This window comes from Myotis yumanensis, unplaced genomic scaffold, assembly GCF_028538775.1.
Source record: "Myotis yumanensis isolate MYYU_CA2020_CCGP unplaced genomic scaffold, mMyoYum1.0.hap1 SCAF_1, whole genome shotgun sequence".
Lineage (NCBI taxonomy): Eukaryota > Metazoa > Chordata > Mammalia > Chiroptera > Vespertilionidae > Myotis > Myotis yumanensis.
In genome coordinates, this window is record NW_027223752.1 from 93,677,713 (window position 1) to 93,700,264 (window position 22,552).

At 43.8% G+C, this 22,552-nt stretch overlaps 2 protein-coding genes, 1 non-coding gene and 1 pseudogene across 3 annotated transcripts; 2 read left to right on the forward strand and 2 right to left on the reverse strand.

Annotated features, from left to right (window-relative positions):
- The first annotated feature begins 649 nt into the window (after positions 1-649).
- On the forward strand, positions 650-1,746 carry LOC139004247 (solute carrier family 35 member G1-like). The gene is made up of 2 exons (XM_070407111.1): positions 650-781; positions 823-1,746. Exons 1-2 carry the CDS (start codon positions 650-652, stop codon positions 1,744-1,746), a joined length of 1,056 nt encoding a protein of 351 aa, XP_070263212.1.
- Positions 1,747-5,005: 3,259 nt separating this feature from the next.
- On the forward strand, positions 5,006-5,523 carry LOC139004256 (large ribosomal subunit protein mL42 pseudogene; annotated as a pseudogene).
- Positions 5,524-5,813: 290 nt separating this feature from the next.
- Positions 5,814-18,927, reverse strand: SPTSSA (serine palmitoyltransferase small subunit A). Its single transcript, XM_070407138.1, has 2 exons — positions 18,773-18,927; positions 5,814-6,963 (listed from the first exon to the last, which is right to left on the reverse strand). Exons 1-2 carry the CDS (start codon positions 18,873-18,875, stop codon positions 6,860-6,862), a joined length of 207 nt encoding a protein of 68 aa, XP_070263239.1. The 5' UTR covers positions 18,876-18,927; the 3' UTR covers positions 5,814-6,859.
- Positions 18,928-21,052: 2,125 nt separating this feature from the next.
- On the reverse strand, positions 21,053-21,159 carry LOC138999971 (U6 spliceosomal RNA). Its single transcript, XR_011469490.1, has one exon. It is a non-coding gene; the product is annotated as a U6 spliceosomal RNA (small nuclear RNA).
- Between the last annotated feature and the right edge of the window lie 1,393 nt (positions 21,160-22,552).

Here is a 22,552-nt window from a genome sequence, read left to right on the forward strand (position 1 = left end):
GCCGGAGGCCGGTCCATCCTTGCTGCTTGACACAGTCACTGCAGGGAAGAAACATCTGCACAGCATATGTTTCAAGGGACCTGGCGCATATGGCATACTGTTCTTAATATGTTTGCTCCCCTTCTTAGTGCTATGTGTTCTAACCAGGGTTACCTCTCCGAGAAAGGTTGTTTCCCCAGGTGGGGATTTTTCCCTGGAGTTAGGGATTAACAGGACTAAGGAAGGGAATAAATCAGTAAAACCCCTTAACTAAGTGCCAGGCGGGTAGTTAATCACCTTAACTACGAACAATCACGCTTAAGCTACATAATCTTTACTTAGGATAATCTCCTTCAGTTACTTCCTTGTAGCTTAACAGAACAGTAGGGTAGTGACCTTGGAATGGAGATAAGAAACGCCCTAACCTTTGGAATAGAATGGAAAGGATTAAAATCAAATGGTATAAATACAGATGTAACAGGGAGAATAAAAGAGAACCTGGCTGGAGAACCTGGCTAGAGAACCTGGTTTTGCTGATCATCTGAACACTGCCTCGGTGTCATTCCTTCTTCCACGACTCCATCCACACCTTTGGCAACCCCTGGACCTACTGGGGTTGGACCCCAACATCTGGCACTTGAACAGCCTCCGGAAGAGCGCAGGCCGCACAATGCAGCCCCTCAGCAGCACCCGGGTCGCCATGCTGCGGGAGCCCGGGCTGCCGCTCACAGCTGTCACATCCACATCCCTGTCGGCGAGGGAAGAGCCGGTGGAGGCAGGGGAAACCCCGGGCCCCAGCTCTGCCCGCTATGCTGCTCCTCGCCATGCCGTTCGTGCGCGCAGCCGGAAGCCAAGAAGAAAGCACCATGTCGTGGACTTGGTCTGTTTTACACATTATTGTCTGCCTTCCTTTTCTCAGTGGCCTCTTTACTTGTTAAAAAAGTGCAAGGCCTCCATGCTGTAGAAATTAGTGCATTCCGATGTGTGTTCCAAATGTTAGTCGTTATCCCTTGCTTAATATACAGAAAAACTGGGTTTATAGGCCCCAAAGACCTACGAATCTTCCTCATTCTCAGAGGAGTCCTCGGTTCTACCGCCATGATCCTTTTATACTACGCTTTCCATAGGACGTCCCTCGCCGACGCCACGGTGGTCTCGTTTAGCTGTCCAGTGTTCACGTCTCTATTTGCTTGCATGTTTCTCAAGGAAAAATACAGCCTTTGGGATGTTCTCTTCCCCGCATTCGCCATCACCGGAGTGATCCTCAGCGTGAGGCCGCCGTTTCTGTTTGGTTCCAACACTGCGGAGACGACTGGAAGCTACTCAGATCACCTGAAGGGCGCGTTCGCATCACTCGGACAAGCCGTGTTTGCTGCCTCGACTTTCGTTATCCTCAGAAAAATGGGGAAATCTGTGGACTGCTTTTTGACCATCTGGTATTACATAGTGGCTGGCCTCCTGGAGTGCGTCATCATCCTCTTTGTATTAGGAGAGTGGAGGCTGCCGAACTGTGGGATGGACAGGCTCTTTCTCCTACTAATCGGGCTGTTTGGTTTGGGGGGTCAGGTGTTTCTCACCAAAGCCCTTCAAATAGAAAAAGCTGGGCTAGTAGCACTAATGAAGACCATGGATGTGGTTTTTGCTTTTATCGCTCAGATTATTTTCCTGCATGATATACCAACGTGGTGGACGGTGGGTGGCGCGCTCTGCGTAGTAGCCAGTAGTGCTGGAGCGGCCGTTCGTACTTGGTGCCAGGGCTCCGAATGAAGCATCATTGCGGAAATGGGTATTGTTTACAAGTTCCACCTTCACCCAGTACAAACACACCACATATGCACATACCTGGAAAATCGGAATTTACTTCATTGATTATATTTAATAAATTTCATAGTTTAAGTATCAAAAAAAAAACTGTCGAGAACTGTGAAGGGTGTGAGACTTTACCCTACGTGCAGACTAACAAGTTAGTCTGGCACAGCTTTCGGGGTGTTGGCAGAAGACATGAGATTCCAGGGTCAGAAACAAAGGACTTTATCACTCAGGGCAACAGCCAAAGTATCATTTTCTTGTTCTGATCCTCTGCCCCAATTCCTACAAGACAATGCAAAGAGCCGAGTGATACCAGTGCATACAAAAGGTTGCATTACAGGAGAGGAACCCTGCACACAGGGAACCCAAATTTTTTCTAATGCCCTTTGCTACAGAAGAAGACATTCTCTATTTTGCAAGGCTCTGAGCAAATCTGCTGTTTTTCCTGTGATGGGACACTATCTCTTCTCTATATTCTCCACCATACAAACATCATTGAAAAATATTCCGGAGTAAAGGTAGTCAGTACCTACACTTGCAAGACATACAGAAACATAAGAGACCCATGGAGAATCTATATATATAAAAGCCTAAGCAACTGAAACAACCAAACGGACTGAACAGGCTGCATGGGGCAACCAGGCTAGCAGGGGCTTAGTGAGGGATGACCAAACGACTGAGCAGCAAGCTGCATTAGGCGACCAGGCCAGCAGGAGGGGGAAGTTGGGGGTGACCAGGCTGGCAGGGGGGGCAGTGAGGGGTGACCAGGCCGGCGGGAGAGGCAGTTAGGAGTTACCAGGCTGGTGGGCGGTGGGGAAAGGGGGGGGCGGCCAGGCCAGCAGGGGGAACAGTTGGGAGTTACCAGGCCAGCAGTGGGGACAGTTAGGGGCGATCAGGCAGGCAGGCAGGTGAAGAGTTAGGAGCCAGTGGTCCCGGATTGTGAGAGGGATGTCTGACTTCCAGTTTAGGTTTGATCCCGAGGATCAGGCCTAAACTGGCAGTCAGACATCCCCCAAGGAGTCCCAAATTGGAGAGGGTGCAAGCTGGCCTGAGGGGCCCCCCACCGTGCACGAATTTTGTGCACCGGGCCTCTAGTCCTATATAATAAAGGGGTAATGTGCAAATTGACCATCATGCCCTCGCACAAGATGGCTGCTCCCATGTGGTCATAAGATGGCCACCACAAGATGGCTGGCAGGGGAGGGCAGTTGTGGGCAATCAAGCCAGCAGGAGAGGACAGTCGGGGGCAACCATGCCTGCAGGGGAGGGCAGTTGGGGGTGACCATGCTGGCAGGGGAGGGCAGTTGGGGGTGACCATGCTGGCAGGGGAGGGCAGTTGGGGGCGACCGGGCCAGCAGGGGAGGGCAGTTGGGGGCAACCGGGCCGGCAGGGGAATGGTTAGGAGGTGATCAGGCTGGCAGGCAGAAGTGGTTAGGGGCAATCAGGCAGGCACACAGGCGAGCAGTTGGGAGCCAGCAGTCCTGGACTGTGAGAGGGAGGTCCCAGATTGGAGAGGGTGCAGGCTGGGCTGAGGGACCACCTCCCCCCCCCCCCCCCCGTACACGGATTTCATGCACCAGGCCTCTAGTTGTTTAATAAATACCTTATCCTATATTTAAAAAAAAAAAAAAAAACAGTAATATGCAAATTGACCATCATGCCCTTGCACAAGATCACTGCCCCCATGGGGTCACAAGATGGCCAGCAGGGGAGGGCAGTTGAGGGGACCAGGCCAGCAGGGGAGGGCAGTTGGGGACAACCAGGCCAGCAGGGGAGGGCAGTTGGGGGCAATTGGGCTGGCAGGGGAGCAGTTAGGCATCGATCAGGCTGGCAGGGGAGTGGTTAGGGGTGATCAGGCTGGCAGGCAGAGGCGGTTAGGGGCAATCAGGCAGGCAGGCAGGTGAACAGATGGGAGCCAGCAGTCCTGGGTAGTGAGAGGGATGTCCAACTGCTGGTTTAGGCCCAATCCCACAGGGATCAGCAGTCGGACATCCCCCGAGGGGTCCCAGATTGGAGTGGATGCAGGCTGGGCTGAGGGACATGCCCCCCCCCCAGTGCACAAATTTCATGCACCAGGCCTCTAATAAACAGGTAAAGTGAAATTATCTCCCCATTTGTTATTTGCTAGCAAATAAAGCAGACACCTGAATCAGCTGGTGAGAATACGCTTCCCTGATTTATTACTTTGTTTTTACATAATCATTATTTTGCTTGAGACAGTATGAATACAACTCAGACATAACCATATCCAACTATTTTTAACTACTTCAAAACTAAATAATTACATCTCTCTCTCTTCTCTCACCATCCCTAATAGTGATGATATAGATTGACTCTTTAAAAATATCAAAAATTATACATTACTCATTACCTCCAGACTAGAAAATACTTCCCAAGTCTAGTCCTTAAAATTTAGGGCCAAAAAAACTTACATTTTTTGACCAGCCAGTGTAGCTCAGTGGTTGAGCATCAACCTATGAACCAGGAGGTCACAGTTCGATTCCGTCCCAGTGTGGAGCATGCAGGAGGCACCCAATCAATGGTTCTCTCTCATCATTGTTGTTTGTCTCTCTCTCCCCCTCCCTTCCCTTCCTCTCTGAAATCAATAAAAATTATTTTTAAAAAATTTAGGGCCGCTGAAACCGGTTTGGCTCAGTGGATAGAGCGTGAGCCTGCGGACTGAAAGGTCCCAGGTTCGATTCCGGTCAAGGGCATGTACCTGGGTTGCGGGCACATCCCCAGTAGGAGATGTGCAGGAGGCAGCTGATCGATGTTTCTCTCTCATCGATGTTTCTAACTCTCTATCTCTCTCCCTTCCTCTCTGTAAAATATCAATAAAATATATTTAAAAAAAAAATTTAGGGCCAATACTTACATTTTTTCAAAATGGTAAAATTTATTCTGGAAAGCATATTAAAATATATGTCTAACCCTGGATGGCATTGCTCAGTGGTTAGAGTGTCAGCTGAAGCACTGAAGGGTCTCAGGTTCGATTCCTGGTGAAGGGCATGTAGCTGGGTTGCAGGTTTGATCCTGGCTCTGGTCCAGGCGGGTGCGGGAGGCAACGGATTGATTTGTCTCACTTGCATCGATGTTTCTCTCTCTCTCTTTTCCCCACTCCCCACTCCCTTCCACTCTCTCTGAAAATCAATGGAAAAAATATCTTCGGACCGGCTGGAGGAAGATGGTGGGCTCGCAGTGAGCAGACATCAAGGGATGAAAATAGGTATGCCTAGAAGCAAATTTTAAAAGCGTTTTCTCTTCAAATCTTTTTCCATACCACCTGATAAAGCATCTTGATTCACCATGGCCGTATCAGCAGTGAAATGGGTGATACCAAACAGAACTATTTTGAAACATTTATTTCCAATCCAAAGTGGAACTTTATACTGTGTTTGTCATAAATCCACAAACTCTTCTCTTCCAGATGACTAGAATTGCAAAGTAGAACTTGCTTTGACATCTGATGGCAGGACGATAGTTTGCTACCATCCTTCTGTGGATATTCCGTATGAACACACCAAGCCTATCCCTTGGCCAGATCCTGTGCATAATTATGAAGAAACACAGGATCAAATACTGAAAACCAGATTAGAAGTAAAAGATGAACACTTGGAGCAACGACCCATGATAGAACAACTTAGCAAAATGTTCTTTACTACCAAGCACTGTTGATATCCTTATGGACAGTATCATACATGTCATAGGAAACTGGATCCTCCAAAAGACAGATGATATTGAGGTTTTCAGTAAAATGCTGTCCTGTTCTCATTTGCCAGTTGAGAAAATGCAATCAGATATATTCACTACTATGTTATATAGTAAAATAATAAAATGTCTTTTCATCTAAAAAAAATATCCTCGGGTGAGGATTAACAAATAATAATAATATATCTAATTTTTTAAATTAGCAATACTTTTATGTTGAGAAACATGTTAAAATATTTATTGCTTATATGTCCACAGCAATCAATTCAGAATATAAATACTAGATCAATATTTAACCACAGAGGAAAAAACACATTGCCACAGCAGCTGATTTTTCTCTTTGAATTTAATGAGTTTACATCAAAAAATTAATCATTTTACATTTAAGGAATAAAAGTTTTTTTAAAAAAATAATACAAATAGTGAAAGAAAGGATTTTAACCAAGTTTACCTTTCTTTTTGATATAGCTTTTAACAATTCATCTCATCACATTTTATTGCAATGTTCAAATGCACTTACAGCACCCATTACAATCAGAAATTAAACCTAAAGAAGTACTTGTAAGTAATGACTCTCAGAGGAAACTGATTTACTGTCTATTAAAAACTCCATGGTATGTAAGCATTACACAATAATGCTACTTAACCGCCTGTTGTCACAATAATAACCCCCAAGTTTTCTGGAAATGAGTCCACATAAGAATTAATATTTAAAAGATGAAATGTTCCTTATTTTTTACTTTAGCAAGATCTTATTTTTTCATTGTTAAGAAACACTTTAGTAGTTTTAAAGCAGAAGCTGTTATAGAGTCTAGAGAGCTAAAACTGTACTCCTGAGTTCAAACTTACAGATAAGTCTTTTGTAAATAGTTCTCAATAAAATACCCTCCCTCCCCACCCCCTGCCCCAGTTCTTACAAAACTTTGGTCAAGAGTAGAAATATATCCAGGCAGATGTATATGCCATACAATAGCAAGAACAGTAAAGCCCAACTAATGACTTTGGGTTTTAGAAATAGAAGGCAATTTAAAATGTACCCAAAGTTACATTAAGAAAAGCTTTCACAGGGTAATATTTAAAGTCACAAAGGTTAAGAAAATACTGATATCAAATTACAAATAACTACAATGTTAAAATAGACAAAAACTACTATACAAGAGCCTCTTTTAAAATTAAAAATAAAGAACACAACACATGAGTCAGGATTATTTTCCTGTTCTACTCATGAATTTTAGTCTTTATATTCATAAGGTTGGTCACATTGACATCTAGTCGAGTTTCTTCTGATATCTGATGAAGTCTCATTCCAACTTCAGAGGATGGTTCTTCCCTAGGGAACCTCTCGCTTCCGGTCTCCTCTTGGTCATTGTACAATTTCAAAGTAATGCAATATGGCCATGATGTGCTGAGGCATGAAGACGTATCCCGTGTACAGTGCCATCCCCACGATGGAGACCAGCATGGAATCTGAGTTGTAGTTAAGAAAACTTACTATTTTTCTGAATTTATTCAAAACTAAATCCCAACATTTTTTCAACAAATGTTTTATGTGGAAGTAGCCATTCAATTGATGTTTTCTCATATATATCAAGTATTTATAAAGAACTAATAACTGTAGCCACTAATGTTTACTAAATTTTTAAAGCTCATTTTATCTTCACCATCACCTTACAAGGTAATTACTATTATTCTCCCTCTTATACTTCAAAGCATCAGGCTGCTTAAAATGAAGCATAGAAACTGACGCTGTTTAACCTAAGAAACAGAAATATACAAAAATAAAATTGTATTTAATCACTGTACAAGGTCTACCAACTTGAATAAGCAATAAGAATGTATGATCCAAGACTTTTAGATTGAGACAGTGGCTAAAAGCATTGGCTTTGGAGCCAAAGCTAAAATCAATCATACACCAGTGACATAAATTGACAGCACCTGCTACTATTAAATATTTAGTATTATCACTAAACTTTGCAACAACATCATCAAGTAAAAGTCATCTTTTTTTTTTTTTTTTTTTTTAAGATATTTTATTGATTTTTTACAGAGAGGAGGGGAAAGGGATAGAGAGTTAGAAACATCGATGAGAGAGAGACATCGATCAGCTGCCTCCTGCACGCCCCCGCTCCCTCCTGGGGATGTGCACGCAACCAAGGTACATGCCCTTGACCAGAATCGAACCTGGGACCCTTGAGTCCGCAGGCCAATGCTCTATCCGCTGAGCCAAACCGGTTAGGGCTAAGTAAAAGTCATCTTAATAACCTAACCAATATATGTTCTCTACAGTGTTCCTTTCTTCTCATTCCAAAGGGAAGTGAAACTGTATAGATGCAAATCAGCAAGGGCCCTGACAAAATATTGATGCAGTAAATAAAGAGCTTTTCCCTGCGCAGTCACATGGCCATGCTAAGAGGAATAACAGCTTCTGAACTGGGGCTATCTCTCCTAATTATTTCCAGAATCACAATAATTAAGTAAGCTTCTAAAAGTGAGTTTTCTATGCAATTAAATTTCAAAATTATTCCCTAAAATTACCTTAAAGCTCTCAAAACTAAGAGAGTATTTTAAACTTAACTATACAGTGACATTCACTCTAAGTGAACAAGTAGACAACAAAACCATGAGAAACGTCTATTAGCCTTAAAAAGAATGCAAAAAAGCCCTAACCGGTTTGGCTCAGTGGATAGAGCGTTGGCCTGCGGACTGAAAGGTCCCAGGTTCGATTCCAGTCAAGGGCATGTACCTTGGTTGCAGGCACATCCCCAGTAGGAGGTGTGCAGGAGGCAGCTGATCGATGTTTCTCTCTCATCGATGTTTCTAACTCTCTATCCCTCTCCCTTCCTCTCTGTAAAAAATCAATAAAATATATTTTTTTAAAAAAAGAATGCAAGACAATGACTTCTGGAGAAACCAAGATGGCGGCATAGGTTAACGCCAGAGTTTGCTGCCTCGAACAACCACTTCAAAAATACAACTAAAAGCCGAAACCGGTTTGGCTCAGTGGATAGAGCATTGGCCTGCGGACTGAAAGGTCCCAGGTTCGATTCCGGTCAAGGGCATGTACCTGGGTTGCGGGTACATCCCCGGTGGGGGATGTGCAGGAGGCAGCTGATCGATGTTTCTCTCTCATCGATGTTTCTAGCTCTCTATCTCTCTCCCTTCCTCTCTGTGAAAAAGCAATAAAATATATTTTAAAAAAAAAAAAAAAAAAAAAAAAAAAAAAAAAAAAAATACAACTAAAAGACAGAACGGACATCATCCAGAACCACAGGAAGGCTGGCTGAGTGGAAGTTCTACAACTAGGAGGAACCGAGAATCAGAGGAGGTGCAGTGCTGAAGTAAAATACTGAGGTGCAGAGTGTGCGCGGCGCGGGCTGGTGGCTGAGGGCACGGTTGTCTGTTTCAATCCGGAGGGAGCCTCAGACTCTAGGCTCCAGATCCGGGTGAGTCTCTGGGGACCCGGACTCAAACGGGAGAGGCGGGACTGTCTGGCTTAAGTCCCTCCGAGGTTTGCAGCAGTTGCTGGGACAGAGAGGCAGAGCCCCTGGGGACGGACTGAGAGCAGCCATAACTGCTCCCTCCTCCACCCTGTTGATCCCTTGGGACCCGCCCCAACCAACCCCTGCACAGAGCCATTTGCCGGATAGCCTCAGGCAAAGGCTAGATTAGCACCTCCCTAGAGGACAGAAGTTCTCCCACTGCAAACACAGCTGATTCTCACAGCCAGTTGGCCTGGAGGTCAAGTAGTAATTACCTACAACAATCAAGGCTTGATTAGAAGACTGCTCACAGAGACCACAAGGGGGTGCACCAAGAGTGTCTACCTCAGGTAATTGGGACACTTAACACGGAAAGCCACTCTATCGACACAGCGAAGCATAAAAAAATGCCAAGACAAAGAAACAGGCTACAAAGGACAGAACCGGAGGAAAGCAGGCTACTGGATATAGAATTCAAAACCACACTTTTGAGGTCTCTCAAGAGGCTTCTAGAGTCTGTCGATAAACTTGATGAGATGTACAGGAAATCTAATGAGACCCTCAATGGTGTGATAAAGGACCAACTAGAAAGTAAGCATACACTGAAATAAAGAATATTATACAGACTCCCAACAGCAGACCAGAGGATCACAAGAATCAAGTCAAAGATTTGAAATGTGAAGAAGCAAAAAACACCCAACTGGAAAAGCAAAATGAAAAAAGAATCCAAAACTGTGAAGATAGTGTAAGGAGCATCTGGGACACCTACAAGCGTACCAACATCAGAATTATAGGGGAGCCAAAACCGGTTTGGCTCAGTGGATAGAGCGTCGGCCTGCGGACTGAAAGGTCCCAGGTTCGATTCCGGTCAAGGGCATGTACCTGGGTTGCAGGCACATCCCCAGTAGGAGATGTGCAGGAGGCAGCTGATCGATGTTTCTCTCTCATCGATGTTTCTAACTCTCTATCTCTCTCCCTTTGTCTCTGTAAAAAATCAATAAAATATATTAAAAAAAAAAAAAAAGAATTATAGGGGTGCCAGAAGATGAGAGAGAGCAAGATATTGAAAACCTATTTGAAGAAATAATGGCAGAAAACTTCCCCTACTTGGTGAAAGAAATAGATTTACAAGTCCAGGAAGCGCAGAGAACCCCAAACAAAAGGAATCCAAAGAGGACCACACCAAGACACATCATCATTAAAATGCCAAGAGCAAAAGACAAAGAGAGAATCTTAAAAGCAGCAAGAGAAAGAAATTCAGTTACCTACAAGGGAATACCCATACGACTCTCAGCTGATTTCTCAACAGAAACTTTGCAGGCCAGAAGGGAGTGGCAAGAAATATTCAAAGTCATGAATACAAAGAACCTACAACCAAGAGTACTTTATCCAGCAAAGCTATCATTCAGAATTGAAGGTCAGATAAAGAGCTTCACAGATAAGGAAAAGCTATAGGAGTTCATCACCACCAAACCAGTATTATATGAAATGCTGAAAGGTATCCTTTAAGAAGAGGAAGAAGAAAAAGGTAAAGATATAAATTATGAACAACAAATACGCATCTATCAACAAGTGAATCTAAGAATCAAGTGAATAAATAATCTGATGAACAGAATGAACTGGTGATTATAATAGAATCAGGGACATAGAAAGGGAATGGGCTGAAACCGGTTTGGCTCAGTGGATAGAGCGTCAGCCTGCGGACTGAGGGGTCCCAGGTTCGATTCCGGTCAAGGGCATGTATCTTGGTTGCGAGCACATCCCCAGTAGGAGGTGTGCAGGAGGCAGCTGATCGATGTTTCTCTCTCATCGATGTTTCCAACTCTCTATCTCTCTCCCTTCCTCTCTGTAAAAAATCAATAAAATATATTTTTTTAAAAAAAGAAAGGGAATGGACTGACTATGCTTGGGGGGGAAAGGGGTGTGGGAGATGCGGGAAGAGACTGGACAAAAATCATGCACCTATGGATGAGGACAGTGGGTGGGGAGTGAGGGCAGAGGGTGGGGTGGGAACTGGGAGGAGGGGAGTTAGTTATGGGGGGGAAAAAGAGGAACAAATGTAATAATCTGAACAATAAAGATTTAATTATTTAAAAAAAAAAGAATGCAAAAAGAAGGCACCTTTTATGAGTAGCTTTCTACAAAAGCAATTTAAACAATGTAGTGGAAATAGTTCCATTACACTGAGTTGAATATTCCCTGAGATTATGCTTGGCATCATTTAAAATGGCAGTTTTACTGACATGCTTAGGCACTGGTTCTATTGTGACATTTGCAAGGTTAGGGAATATGTGCTGTTCACCTCCTAAGAAGTATTCTCACAAATAGAGCTAGACACACAATTTAAAGTGTACCAGCTATCTGGTACTTGAATGGATTTCTCAATCCATCGCATTCTTTAACACGCCTCTCAATGTTTAAAGTATCCTTGACACACACATACAAGAAACGGATACTGGAAACACCATGGCACTAGGCTTGAGTTGTGACTGCCAATCCTGCATGTGCCAAAAACTCTCCATCACCAGTCTCCTTATCTATAAAATGGAGTGATGTGAGAATTTGGAATCTATTCTGCAACAAAAGGCAATACAATGCTTATTAAAACTATTATTTGAGGGGGTGGACATTTAACATCATGACTCAAACCAATGTTTGAGAACTGCCCAAAGTAGCCCTTCTACTAATTTATTATTAATTTGTAGTACAAGCCTGGGACATCACAACCTTGCTGGACCCCAGCTTCTCCATGAAATGAGGCTGCGGCCTTCACTAACATATTAGGATCCCACTTGCTTGGAGAGGGCATTTAGACACCACCTCTCAATCATCTTTCACATACTTTTGTCTCATCACAGAAAATAGAAAAATAATCAATGTTATCTAACACATATATTGGAAAGTGATACACAAAATGATAGAGTAATCTTTCTACTTAAGTTCTTGTTTTTCATAATATAAGGATCAGTAGCTGTACACAAATTAATCAGATCTATATTCTAGAGGGGGCTACATGATTCAAGAAATATACAATAAAGTTAGAGAAATCAAGATTAAAACAAAAGACCTCCACAACTAAAAAACAGACTTTTCTGTTTTGTGTGTTTATAACTGTCTCTGTCAATGAATTTTAAGTTCTTGAGAGGAAAAGCACCTCAGCTCAGCCATCCTTTGCTTCTTCCTGTAGTGCACTGCTAGGTAAAGTAGGCGCTGCATAAAACACTCAACATCTGAACAGATAACGTGCCAGGATATATGCAGGTGCTGAAGATAAATTTGTTCAAGAGCTGAATGAACAATCAGAGGTTATTTATGACCTGGACATAACATAAATATTTATTTTATGGGTTCAATGGATTTAAAAGCAAATGGAAACCATTTATCTGCACTTTGTTTGCTGTTTCTTTAACAGGGCTCCCCAACTAATCAGGAGCTGATAAGTTTCCAGATAGGAAAATATAAAGATTTTTTACCCATACAAGGGTCTTCTCCAACCCTTTCATGCAACAACAAAAAAGCCCAATAACAAAGGCAACAACATCAAAAAAATAAAAAGCCCAATAACAAAAAGAGGAAATGTTTTAAAAATAACTACAGTAATCAAAAGCAAGACCACAGTAACTAACATTTCCTGTCCCAAACAGTAACTCTGCCTTATCACTGCCTATCTGAGTCACAAGACTTTGGAGAAATCAAAAGTAGTTTCTCAATGGGAAAAGGCCAGGGACCTTTGTTCCAGTGGGTATGATTTACCTCTTCACTAATCTAAATAACTTCAAACCTTTAAGTCTCTGATTGCACTAGTCATATCAAAAGACATAAGCTAGCCCTGGTCGGTGTGGCTCAGTTGGTTGAGCATCCTCCCATACACCAAGAGGTCGCTGATTCTATTCCCGGTCAGGGCACATCCCGGATTGTGGGTTCAATCCCCAGGGCAGGAGGCAGCTGATTGATGTTTCTCTTTCTCTCTCTCCCTCTCCCTTCCTCTCTGTCTTTAAAAAATCAATAAAAACATATTTTTTTAAAGCATAGCTAAAATGGCATCTAAAACAATCCTATCTTCTATTAGTCAAACTCCTTTTATAAAATCAATTCTAAAATGTTAATTTTATGCTTAGAAATAAATCTAATTTATTTAAGGGACCATCCTACTGAAAATAAAAATAAAGAATTTAACAAAGCTGTACGACAGGCTGTTTGGTGAAAACTAATCAAAGCCCTAATCAGTGGTCGGCAAACTGCGGCTCGTGAGCCACATGCGGCTCTTTGGCCCCTTGAGTGTGGCTCTTCCACAAAATACCGACTTCTGCGCATGGGCCACGAAGTTTCAATTGCATTGTACGTGCACGCCCACACGTGGTATTTTGTGGAAGAGCCACACTCAAGGGGCCAAAGAGCCGCATGTGGCTCACGAGCCACACTTTGCTGACCACTGCCCTAAGTGAAAGCAATCCCAGGAAAAGAATCATAACCTTTAGCAAGAAACATCCCTCAGCTCAGCTACTGCACAGGTAGGAGTCCTTTTAGCTCTATTTTAAGACGTTTAAAAATTAGCATCTGGAGAACCCAGAAATTGACCCCAGCCATTATGCTCAATTAATATTTGACAAAGGAGGCAAGAGCATACAATGGAGTCAAGACAGTCTCTTCAATAAATGGTGTTGGGAAAATTGGACAGGTACATGCAAAAAAATGAAACTAGACCATCAACTTACACCATACACAAAAATAAACTCAAAATGGATAAAGGACTTAAATGTAAGACGGAAACCATAAAAATCTTAGAAGACTCAAAACCTGAGGCACTGTATCGCCCGAACTCTCACTCCAGCACCCAGGAGGCCCTACAGGACCTGACCTTGTCTCCTGCTACTCACACGCCCTTCACTCGCCCAGCCACAGTGGCCCCTCAGCATCTCTGAAACATGCCAGACATGCTGGTGCCTTGAGTTCGTACTTCCGTTCCTTCTGCCTGCAATACCCATTGCCCTGAATTCTTGCTCTGCTTAAATCTTTCTAAATGCCCCCTTCCTGACCACTGTAGCTAAAACTGAAGAATACTCCCTCTTCCTTACTTCCTAGCCTCTTCTCTGCTTTTTTTTCTCCATAACAGTCTTAACAATCTAATCATCGGTATTTTTTACTTATTTATCTAGTGGCATTAGAATAAATATTTTTATCTATTTTACTCACAGTTATAGTCCCACTATCTAGAATAGTATCTTGCAATTAGAAGGTGCATAATACGTTTGAAACACAGAATTCAGCAAACGTATACCTTTCACAAGTGAATAGACAGAGCAATGCAAATTTTTTTTTAACATCTCCAAAAAAAATCAAGAAAGCTCTTCCAATCATAGCATTTTCTACTTCTTTAAACTTTAATTCTCCCCAAGAACTAAATTCTGTTCATTAGAAATAGCCCAGCTTCAAAGCTACTCTAAAAGTGGTTTAAAATCAGGTCTCTTTTACCATTCCCAAATACTTATGCAATTGCTTTGAAATGACACATCAATATATAAACAAATGTTTCTCAAGCATTATTTGTGTGCTCAGCACTGTGGTTTAAAAATTCTGTCTTTGAAGAAACAAGGCCTGTTTTTCAGGGAGAATCTAATTCCTAGCATAACCCCAAAACTGCCCATATTTTGCTTAAAATAAATGGAAATGTAAAATGCCATCTATAATAATAAAAGCGTAATATGCTAATTAGACCAGACAGCCAAATGACCTTCCGGACATCATTCTGGACGTCCTTCCGGACAAAGCCGCGGTGGCGGGGGACAAGGCAAAGATGGTTAGGGGTGATCAGGCAGGCAGGCAGAGTGGTTAGGGGTGATCAGGCAGGCAGGCAGAGTGGTTAGGGGTGATCAGGCAGGCAGGGGAGCAGTTGGGGCGATCAGCCAGGCAGGCGAGCAATTAGGGGCATCAGACAAGCAGGCGAGTGGTTAGGAGCCGGCGGTCCTGGATTGCGAAAGGGATATCCGACTGCCAGGATCGGGCCTAAACTGGCAGTGGGACATCCCCCGAGGGGTCCCAGCTTGCAAGAGGGTGCAGGCCAGGCTGAGGGACACCTTCCCCCCATGCACAAATTTCATTCACAGGGCCTCTAATGAAAACATAAGAAGCTGCCCTGACCGGTTTGGCTCAGTGGATAGAGCGTCAGCCGGCGGACTGAGCAGTCCCGGGTTCGATTCCAGTTAAGGGCATGTGCCTTGGTTGCGGGCACATCCCCAGTAGGGAGTGTGCAGGAGGCGGCTGATGGATGTTTCTCTATCATCGATGTTTCTAACTCTCTATCTCTCTCCCTTCCTCTCTGTAAAAAAATCAATAAAATATATTTTTAAATATATATATATAAGAAGTTGTAGAGAGATGGCAAATATAACCCAGTGATTACAGACTAAAACCTCATTTTTTTATTAAAAAAAAACAAGGCTAAAATGACTTTTACTTGTGCTTCAAAGTTTTTAACAAGGTATTTTTATTTTTTCCACCTGCCCTCAACAGCCTGGTTACAATATTATTCAATGAGGCACTGCAGGGAGTGTCTCACTGGTTACAAAACCTGTCCTGGTTACAAAACCTGGTCGTTTCCTTTGCACTAATGGCTGCCAATAGGGAAAGCTTTTGAAACATGTCAAAAACTTCCCCTCTGAGATAGATTCATTGCAATACCACTTAGCACTTACACGATTCATTTTATAGTTACCTTGCTTTATGCAAGTGTCAGGTTGCATTTTTTGTAAGATAGAAACCAAGTCTGCACATAAAGTAAATATTGGTTGACAAAACAAAAGCTAATTATCACTTCAAATGTGGTATCAGAAGACAAGGTAAAATGTAGGATGCAGGTCCTGGCACAGAAGGATTTACAAAACAAATTTATAAATATTATTGTTTCAAGAACTATTTACAATGTGTCTGACTTGACAGATACATTTCCTTAAAATATTTTATTTTTTAATTACAATTTTCTTACTTAGAAAACTTCAAAAACCCTCATATTCCACTGAGATTGACCTTTCAATTTACAACAGGTATTAATTCACGTCCAGCTATTCAATTTGGGAAGAAATAGAGAAAAGCAAATTCACGTGTTCAAGGATGCCCCTAAAAAGTATGCAGAAATAGTTATAGCTATGTTTTCCCTAAAATAAGGGCAACTTCAAATTATTAAATGAGTTGGAGCAGAGTAATGTAAGCTAATGCATTTACCTTCTTCTAGAGCAGTGGTCAGCAAACTCAGTCAACAGAGCCAAATATCAACAGTAAGATTGAAATTTCTTTTGAGAGCCAAATTTTTTAAACTCAAACTATATAGGTAGGTACATTGTTATTAACTTAATTAGGGTACTCCTAAGGCTTAGGAAGAGCCACACTCAAGGGGCCAAAGAGCCGCATGTGGCTCGAAAGTCGCAGTTTGCCGACCACGGTTCTAGAGCAGTGGTTCTCAACCTTGGCTGCACATTAGAATCACCTGGGAATCTTTTTTAAATCCTGATTTCTGGGCCTCATCCTCCGGAAATTCCGTTTCTTTGTTACTAATGTTGTGGCCTCACCCCATAACAAAGAAACAGAATTTCCGGTATTTCCGGGGCACTATTACTACTGCAACATGATACAGAAAAACCATAACACCATTGATGCTGTAGCATTTATCCACATGCCAACACAAGCTCTTAAGTGTAAAATCTATACAGAAGTCCCCCAATATCCAGGGGATACATTCCAAGACCCCCAGTGGATTCCTGAATGCGCAGACAGTACCAAACCCTACATATATTGTTTTTTCCTGTACATACATAACTATGATAAAGTTTAATTTATAAGTTAGACACAGTGAGAGATAAATGACAAGTAATATAATACAGAATTATAACAATGACCTGTAATGAGTTATATAAATCTCTCTCTTTCTCATAACCAAAATGGCTACATGGCTACTAAGTAGCAGGTAGTATATTATATACACTACACATATGCTAGACAAAGGTATGAATTCACATCTCAGGCTGGGCAAAGCAAGATTTCATCACAGCGTGCAATTTAAAATTTATGAATTCTTTATTTCTGAAATTTTCAACTTAGCATTTTTAAGCCATGGTCCAGTAGACTCTGTAGTGGGTGGGCTCTACATTCAACTTCTGAGTTAAAAAGTTTCAGTTTAGTACAACATTGTTTAAATTCACTTTTAAATGAGTTTGTGTTCAGAAGTATGTGTTCTATATTTTAGAAACACCTCATGAGCTCTAACCTATAGATTTAGAGTGAGACTAAACTGCAGCTACAAATAAATGGTTGAGTAAGTCAAAGAATACTTTACTTTCAGACATTAAATCCAAAATATGCATTCTGGTTCTGAAATTCCAGGTTTGGAAATGCCAACAGCAATCCATATATATAAAAGCCCAGTGACCAGAATGGCAGAACAACCAGAACAACTTGTCACTATGACATGCAGTGCGGCAGCCGACCAGCCCAATCCGGGCCCCGACTGGCCCCCCCAGCTGCCCGCGGCCCCTCTCCCCGGCTGGCCAACCTACTACCGCCCCTCCAGCTCACCGGCCAGCCCCCCCAATAGGCCTCGATTGTCAGCCAGGCTGAGGGATCCCAGCCATGCACGAATTCATGCACCGGGCCTCTAGTAAAAAATAAATTTCCTTGTACGCAGCTAATCTTCCTCAAAAGTGTTGAAACAAAGACTCAGCTTTCAGTACAATCTTATGTTAGTTCATACAAATAAACACACTTATTAAGGCTTGGAATGAAATTACCTCAGTCACTTCACTGGAATGCAACTATGCATTTGCTACGTTGTTCTGAAGCTGCTCCAAACTAAAGCACATGGAGAAGGAGAGACCCTGTACCAAGTAAGCATGTTGTGTAAAATGCTTGTTTCATATTAGCCCCCAAGCTTTAAAATGTTACATCTCATAGTTATTTTTTCTGCAAGAATAGTATCAAGGGATACCAACATAGACAAATGTCATGGACTTTAGGGAGCCTATCTTCAGAAGCTTAAGTTACTAATTGAGGTTGTTAGGAAAGTAAGATGAGTTAAGATTCAGGCAAAGTGCTTAGCACAATTGCTTGGCTCATAGTAAATATTTAATAATAACTAACAAATATGCATAGCATTCTACTAAAGCAGTCTACAACTAACCACAAATTCCTTTTCATGCCCTACTTCTACGGACTGTGCAAATAGCAAATTAAAGCATAAAACACACTTTTTAAACTACCCTTCTTGAAGACCAAAAAGGCACAATAACGAACTGCTTTCAAAAATCTGTATTGGGCTGCCATGAGCACAAATTCACAACCTGACTACTAAACTGGAAAACTGGTTAGCGTTCTAATTAGGATCGGTGCCAGTTAAATCAGGGACAGTTAAAGGTCAAAGGCGTCCAAGCCCGGAGCGATTTTCTCCATTTACACGGTCCCTGCCTCCCACAGGAACAGCGGACTGACCCAAAGGCAGGCGCGGCCTTAGTGCGGGCGAGGACAGGCCAGGTTAGCCATCGTCCTAGGGGATTTCTTCCAGTGATAAAGACCTTGGATCTCAAGAGTTCTCGCCCTCCCACCCCCGCCCCAACCGGGAGTACCGCCCTCGGCCCCGGGACCTTCGCCCCGCGCGCCCGCAGTGAAGAGGCCAGTCCTCGCGCGCTTCGCGCGCTCGGGACCACCTCTCCGCCCTCCGCTCCCCCCATCTCCAGGCCCTGGACCTGGGAGGATGCCGCCCGGGCCCCCGCGCTCCCGCCCCGGCCCCCGCACCCGCGGCCCGGGCAGGATACTGAACACAGTCCGCTCCCAGGGCTCCAGCATGTAGAGCGCCGTCACCAGCAGGTATTGGTAGTAGAACCAGGACATCTGCTTCCAGGCCCGCGCCAACGCCATCCCCGCAGTGTGACTTCTGCGTTGCAATCCCACGTCAGTCTGTCCCGCAGGCCTCGGGTTCGTGTCCTAAAGCCCGGGCCTGGAGGCCCGCCCGCTCACCATCCCGCGCCCATTGGCCTGCGCCGCCCGCGCGTCACCCGTGGGCACGCCCAGCCCCGCTCGCTCCCGAGGAGCCGACCGCGAGCCCCGCCTGGCCAGCGATCATTGGCCAGGCGGCCAGGGGCAGCCCTGCGTCGTGCCGCCCCTCCCCACTTCCCCTTCCCGGGGCCGCGCCCTCGCTAGCCGGAGGACTTGCGCCCTGCCCCGCCCCGCCTCGACAAGCTGTTGGTAGGCGGGGCGTGAGTGCAGGTTGGGGTCCACCCAGTCCTGCCCAAAAAAACGCTCTCTAGACCTAGAAAGTATTTGTGGAATATCTGCGATGCCTCAGGCATCCTACTAGGAGGGGAGTTACCGGGTGAACTGGAACGCATTAGGCAGGTTCCTATCTGCATTTTACGATCTAGCGGGGGAGGCAGGTACTAATGACACAAATGCAAGTAAAGCTGGGATTGCAAAGGGAGAGAAATAGGTCCTCGATGAGGGTGGGGAGGCGAATGTCACCTAGTCAAGAAGGTCAGGAAAGGCATCTCTGAAGTGATGCACACTTTGCCTCCTTCCTCTTCTGCGCCCACCTCAGCGCGCGCGCTCATGCGCGAATACATGAAAACACACCCACATACACCAACATACCAATGCAGTCCCTAAAGACAAAATAAATTATCATAAATATGTCTATGTGCCCACCTCTCCTAGTGGCTATAAGTATCATGTAGGTCAGGTCTGGAGAAGAATGCTGGTCTGGCGGGTTCTGCAGATGACAGGCTGCCTATCTGTCTGTGGGCTGATCATGCCTGGAGATGCATTTTTGAGTGTTCAGATTTTCCCACTGGCAAATAGGCCAACAACATTGCACTCAACTTCAGGGATGACATGCATGGTTAGCATGTGAAATGACATAACTAAATGGCCTGCTGTTTAAATGTTAAAAGGTTCTAGGTTAGATAGCCTAAACTTTAAAACTATCATGGTTGATAATGTTTCATTTATTCATTTAAAAATATCAAGCACTGTACATTGCTAAATAATGGGTTGAGCCCTAGCCGGTCTGGCTCAGTGTATAGAGCCTTGGCCTGTGGATCTAAGGGTCCTGAGTTTGATTCTGGTCAAGGGCACGTACCTTGGTTGCAGGCTCCTCCCTGGCCCGGGCCCTGGTTAGGGCCTGTGCAGGAGGCAACCAATCGATGTGTTTCTCTCACATCTGTTTCTCTCACATTGATGTTTCTCTCGTCTCTCCCTCTCTCTTCCATTCTTTCTAAAAGATCAATGGAAAAATATCCTCGGATGAGGATTAAAAAACAAACAAACAAACAAAAAAACGGGTTGGAAAGCCAGATAGACTAAGATCTGCCTTCATAAAGTACTCGGTCTACTAGGAAAGAGAGGCAAGTTATCTAATTACAGTGAGATGTGGTAAAGGCTGTTTTTATGTTATATGCAGAATGCCACAATAGTCCAGAAAAAATCAGATTGGGATTGCGCGCTTTAGCTCATGTGTGAATACACCATTTCTGGGAAATGGTGCTTAAACTGAATATTGAAGGAAAAGTAGGAATGACAGAATGAATGGGATTGGGGAGGAGAGGGGGAGACAGATATTTCAAGTCCTGCGTATGAAGGCCTGATGTATTTAAAGGACTGGAAGAACTTCCTCATTTATGGGTGAAGCAAAAAGAATGTGCAACAGTAGCAAGAAATGGGGCTGGATAGTAAACAGGGACCATATTCTGAAGGACCTAGTGTGAGAAACTAAAGAATTTTTAACTTGATGTCCAATAGTTAAAAGAGCCAATGGCTTAATAAGATTTGCTTTTTGGACAAGACTCGAGGTTGGGCAGTAGCCTGGAGGCTTTGAGGAAAAGAGGGTCCCATAGGAGACATTGCAGAGGTAGAACCTGTAAATGGGACATGTATAATCCACACTCACTAGGTCCTTCTTACCTTTAAGAGATCCAACTACACTTGGCCCTCCCACACCGGAATCTTACTATGTCGGGCTTCTCTCTACCCCGTTCCTCATTGAGCTATCTCTGTTCAGATCTATTCAGACACAGGCAAGCTCTGTTCCTTTATTATTTGTTTTTAATATGGAACGCTTCACGGATTTACGTGTCATCCTTGCGCAGGGGCCATCCTAATATTCTCTGTATCATTCCAACTTTAATATATGTGCTGCCGAAGCGAGCACAAGCTCTGTTCCTTTAGATCAGTGGTTCCCAAACTTATTTGGCCTACCAGGAAAAATATTACTCAGCGCCCCCTGGAAATTAATTTTTTTTTAATTTTAATAGCAATTAAACAGAAAGATATATGTATTAATGTTTCTACCTTTTTCGTAAAATATAGTAAAGAAAGGTGTAAATTAGAAACATTGAAGTTTGAAATTATGGAACTATTTATTGAACTCAGAATAGAAAGGTAATACAAAAAAAGTTAAAACAAATGCACCTGTGGCCATCACCGCCCCCCTGGATCGCTGCAGCGCCCACCAGGGGGCGGTAGCGCCCACTTTGGGAATCACTGCTTTAGATTCAAGAACTCCAAGTACCTCAGCACTTGGTGTTACTCAGTCAACTTTACCCAAGATTGGAAGCATCACCCATAACTACCCTGCCCTCACTGTGTGCCCATTCCTAGCACACAGTCCTCCCTACTGTACAAAGCCCCCCAGTCCACAGCAGCCCTGCCGAGCCAATCTGCATCCCTCAGCTGCCCTGGGATTCTAGTGAACAAAACCCATCTTGCTAGAGTTGACAACTGACTAGAAATGGGGCAAAGAGGCCGAGATCTTGAATGGTGAAAATATTCACAAAGAACCCAGGGGAAGAAGTTTGGCTGAAAAGATATGAATTCTGTCAGGACAAGGCTGAGTCTGAGGTACCTTGTAGGGAGCGGCTATAGGGTTAAGCCTCGGACTGACCTGTGGCAGGGCCACAAACAAGTCCCAGCTTGGAGGGCAGAGGCCCTCTTAGCATAATTAAGCTTGACCTTATAGTCCTCCCTTGCTCCTTCCTAGGTAGCTAATGGGCTGTGGGAGGTGCAGCAAGTGCTGCCAAAACAAGGTGAAACTCACAAGAACATTGTAAACATGTTGACCACTACCTTGTTTTGCTTTGTGTGCTCTGACTATAAAATACTCAGCTTGCAGACTGTGGTGCTGTCTCTCCATCAGAGAAGCAGCGTCCCACCAAGTCCCAGCTGTATTCTCTTGTCTGTCTTCTTTAACCCTTCACCGCCCCTCCTCAGGCTCTCTGAACCTGCCCGAGCTGGACGAGGCACAGTACCTGAGGGACATTTAAGTGGAGGTGTCTAGGAGACAGTTGGGCATATAATATGGATCTAGAATTTAGAAGAGAAGTATAAAGAGGAGCTAAAGACATGTGAATTTTCAGTAAACCACTGGTAATTGAAGTCCTGATTGCTAATGAGGCCACCCAGGGAAAACATGCAGCGTGAGAAGGACAGAGTGCAGAATAAACCCAGGACTCTGACATTTAGGGAATGAGAGGCTGAAGGGAGCCATTGAAGGGCACTCAGAAGGAGCTGAGATTTGATAGCAAAGAGGAGGGATGTACAGGAGA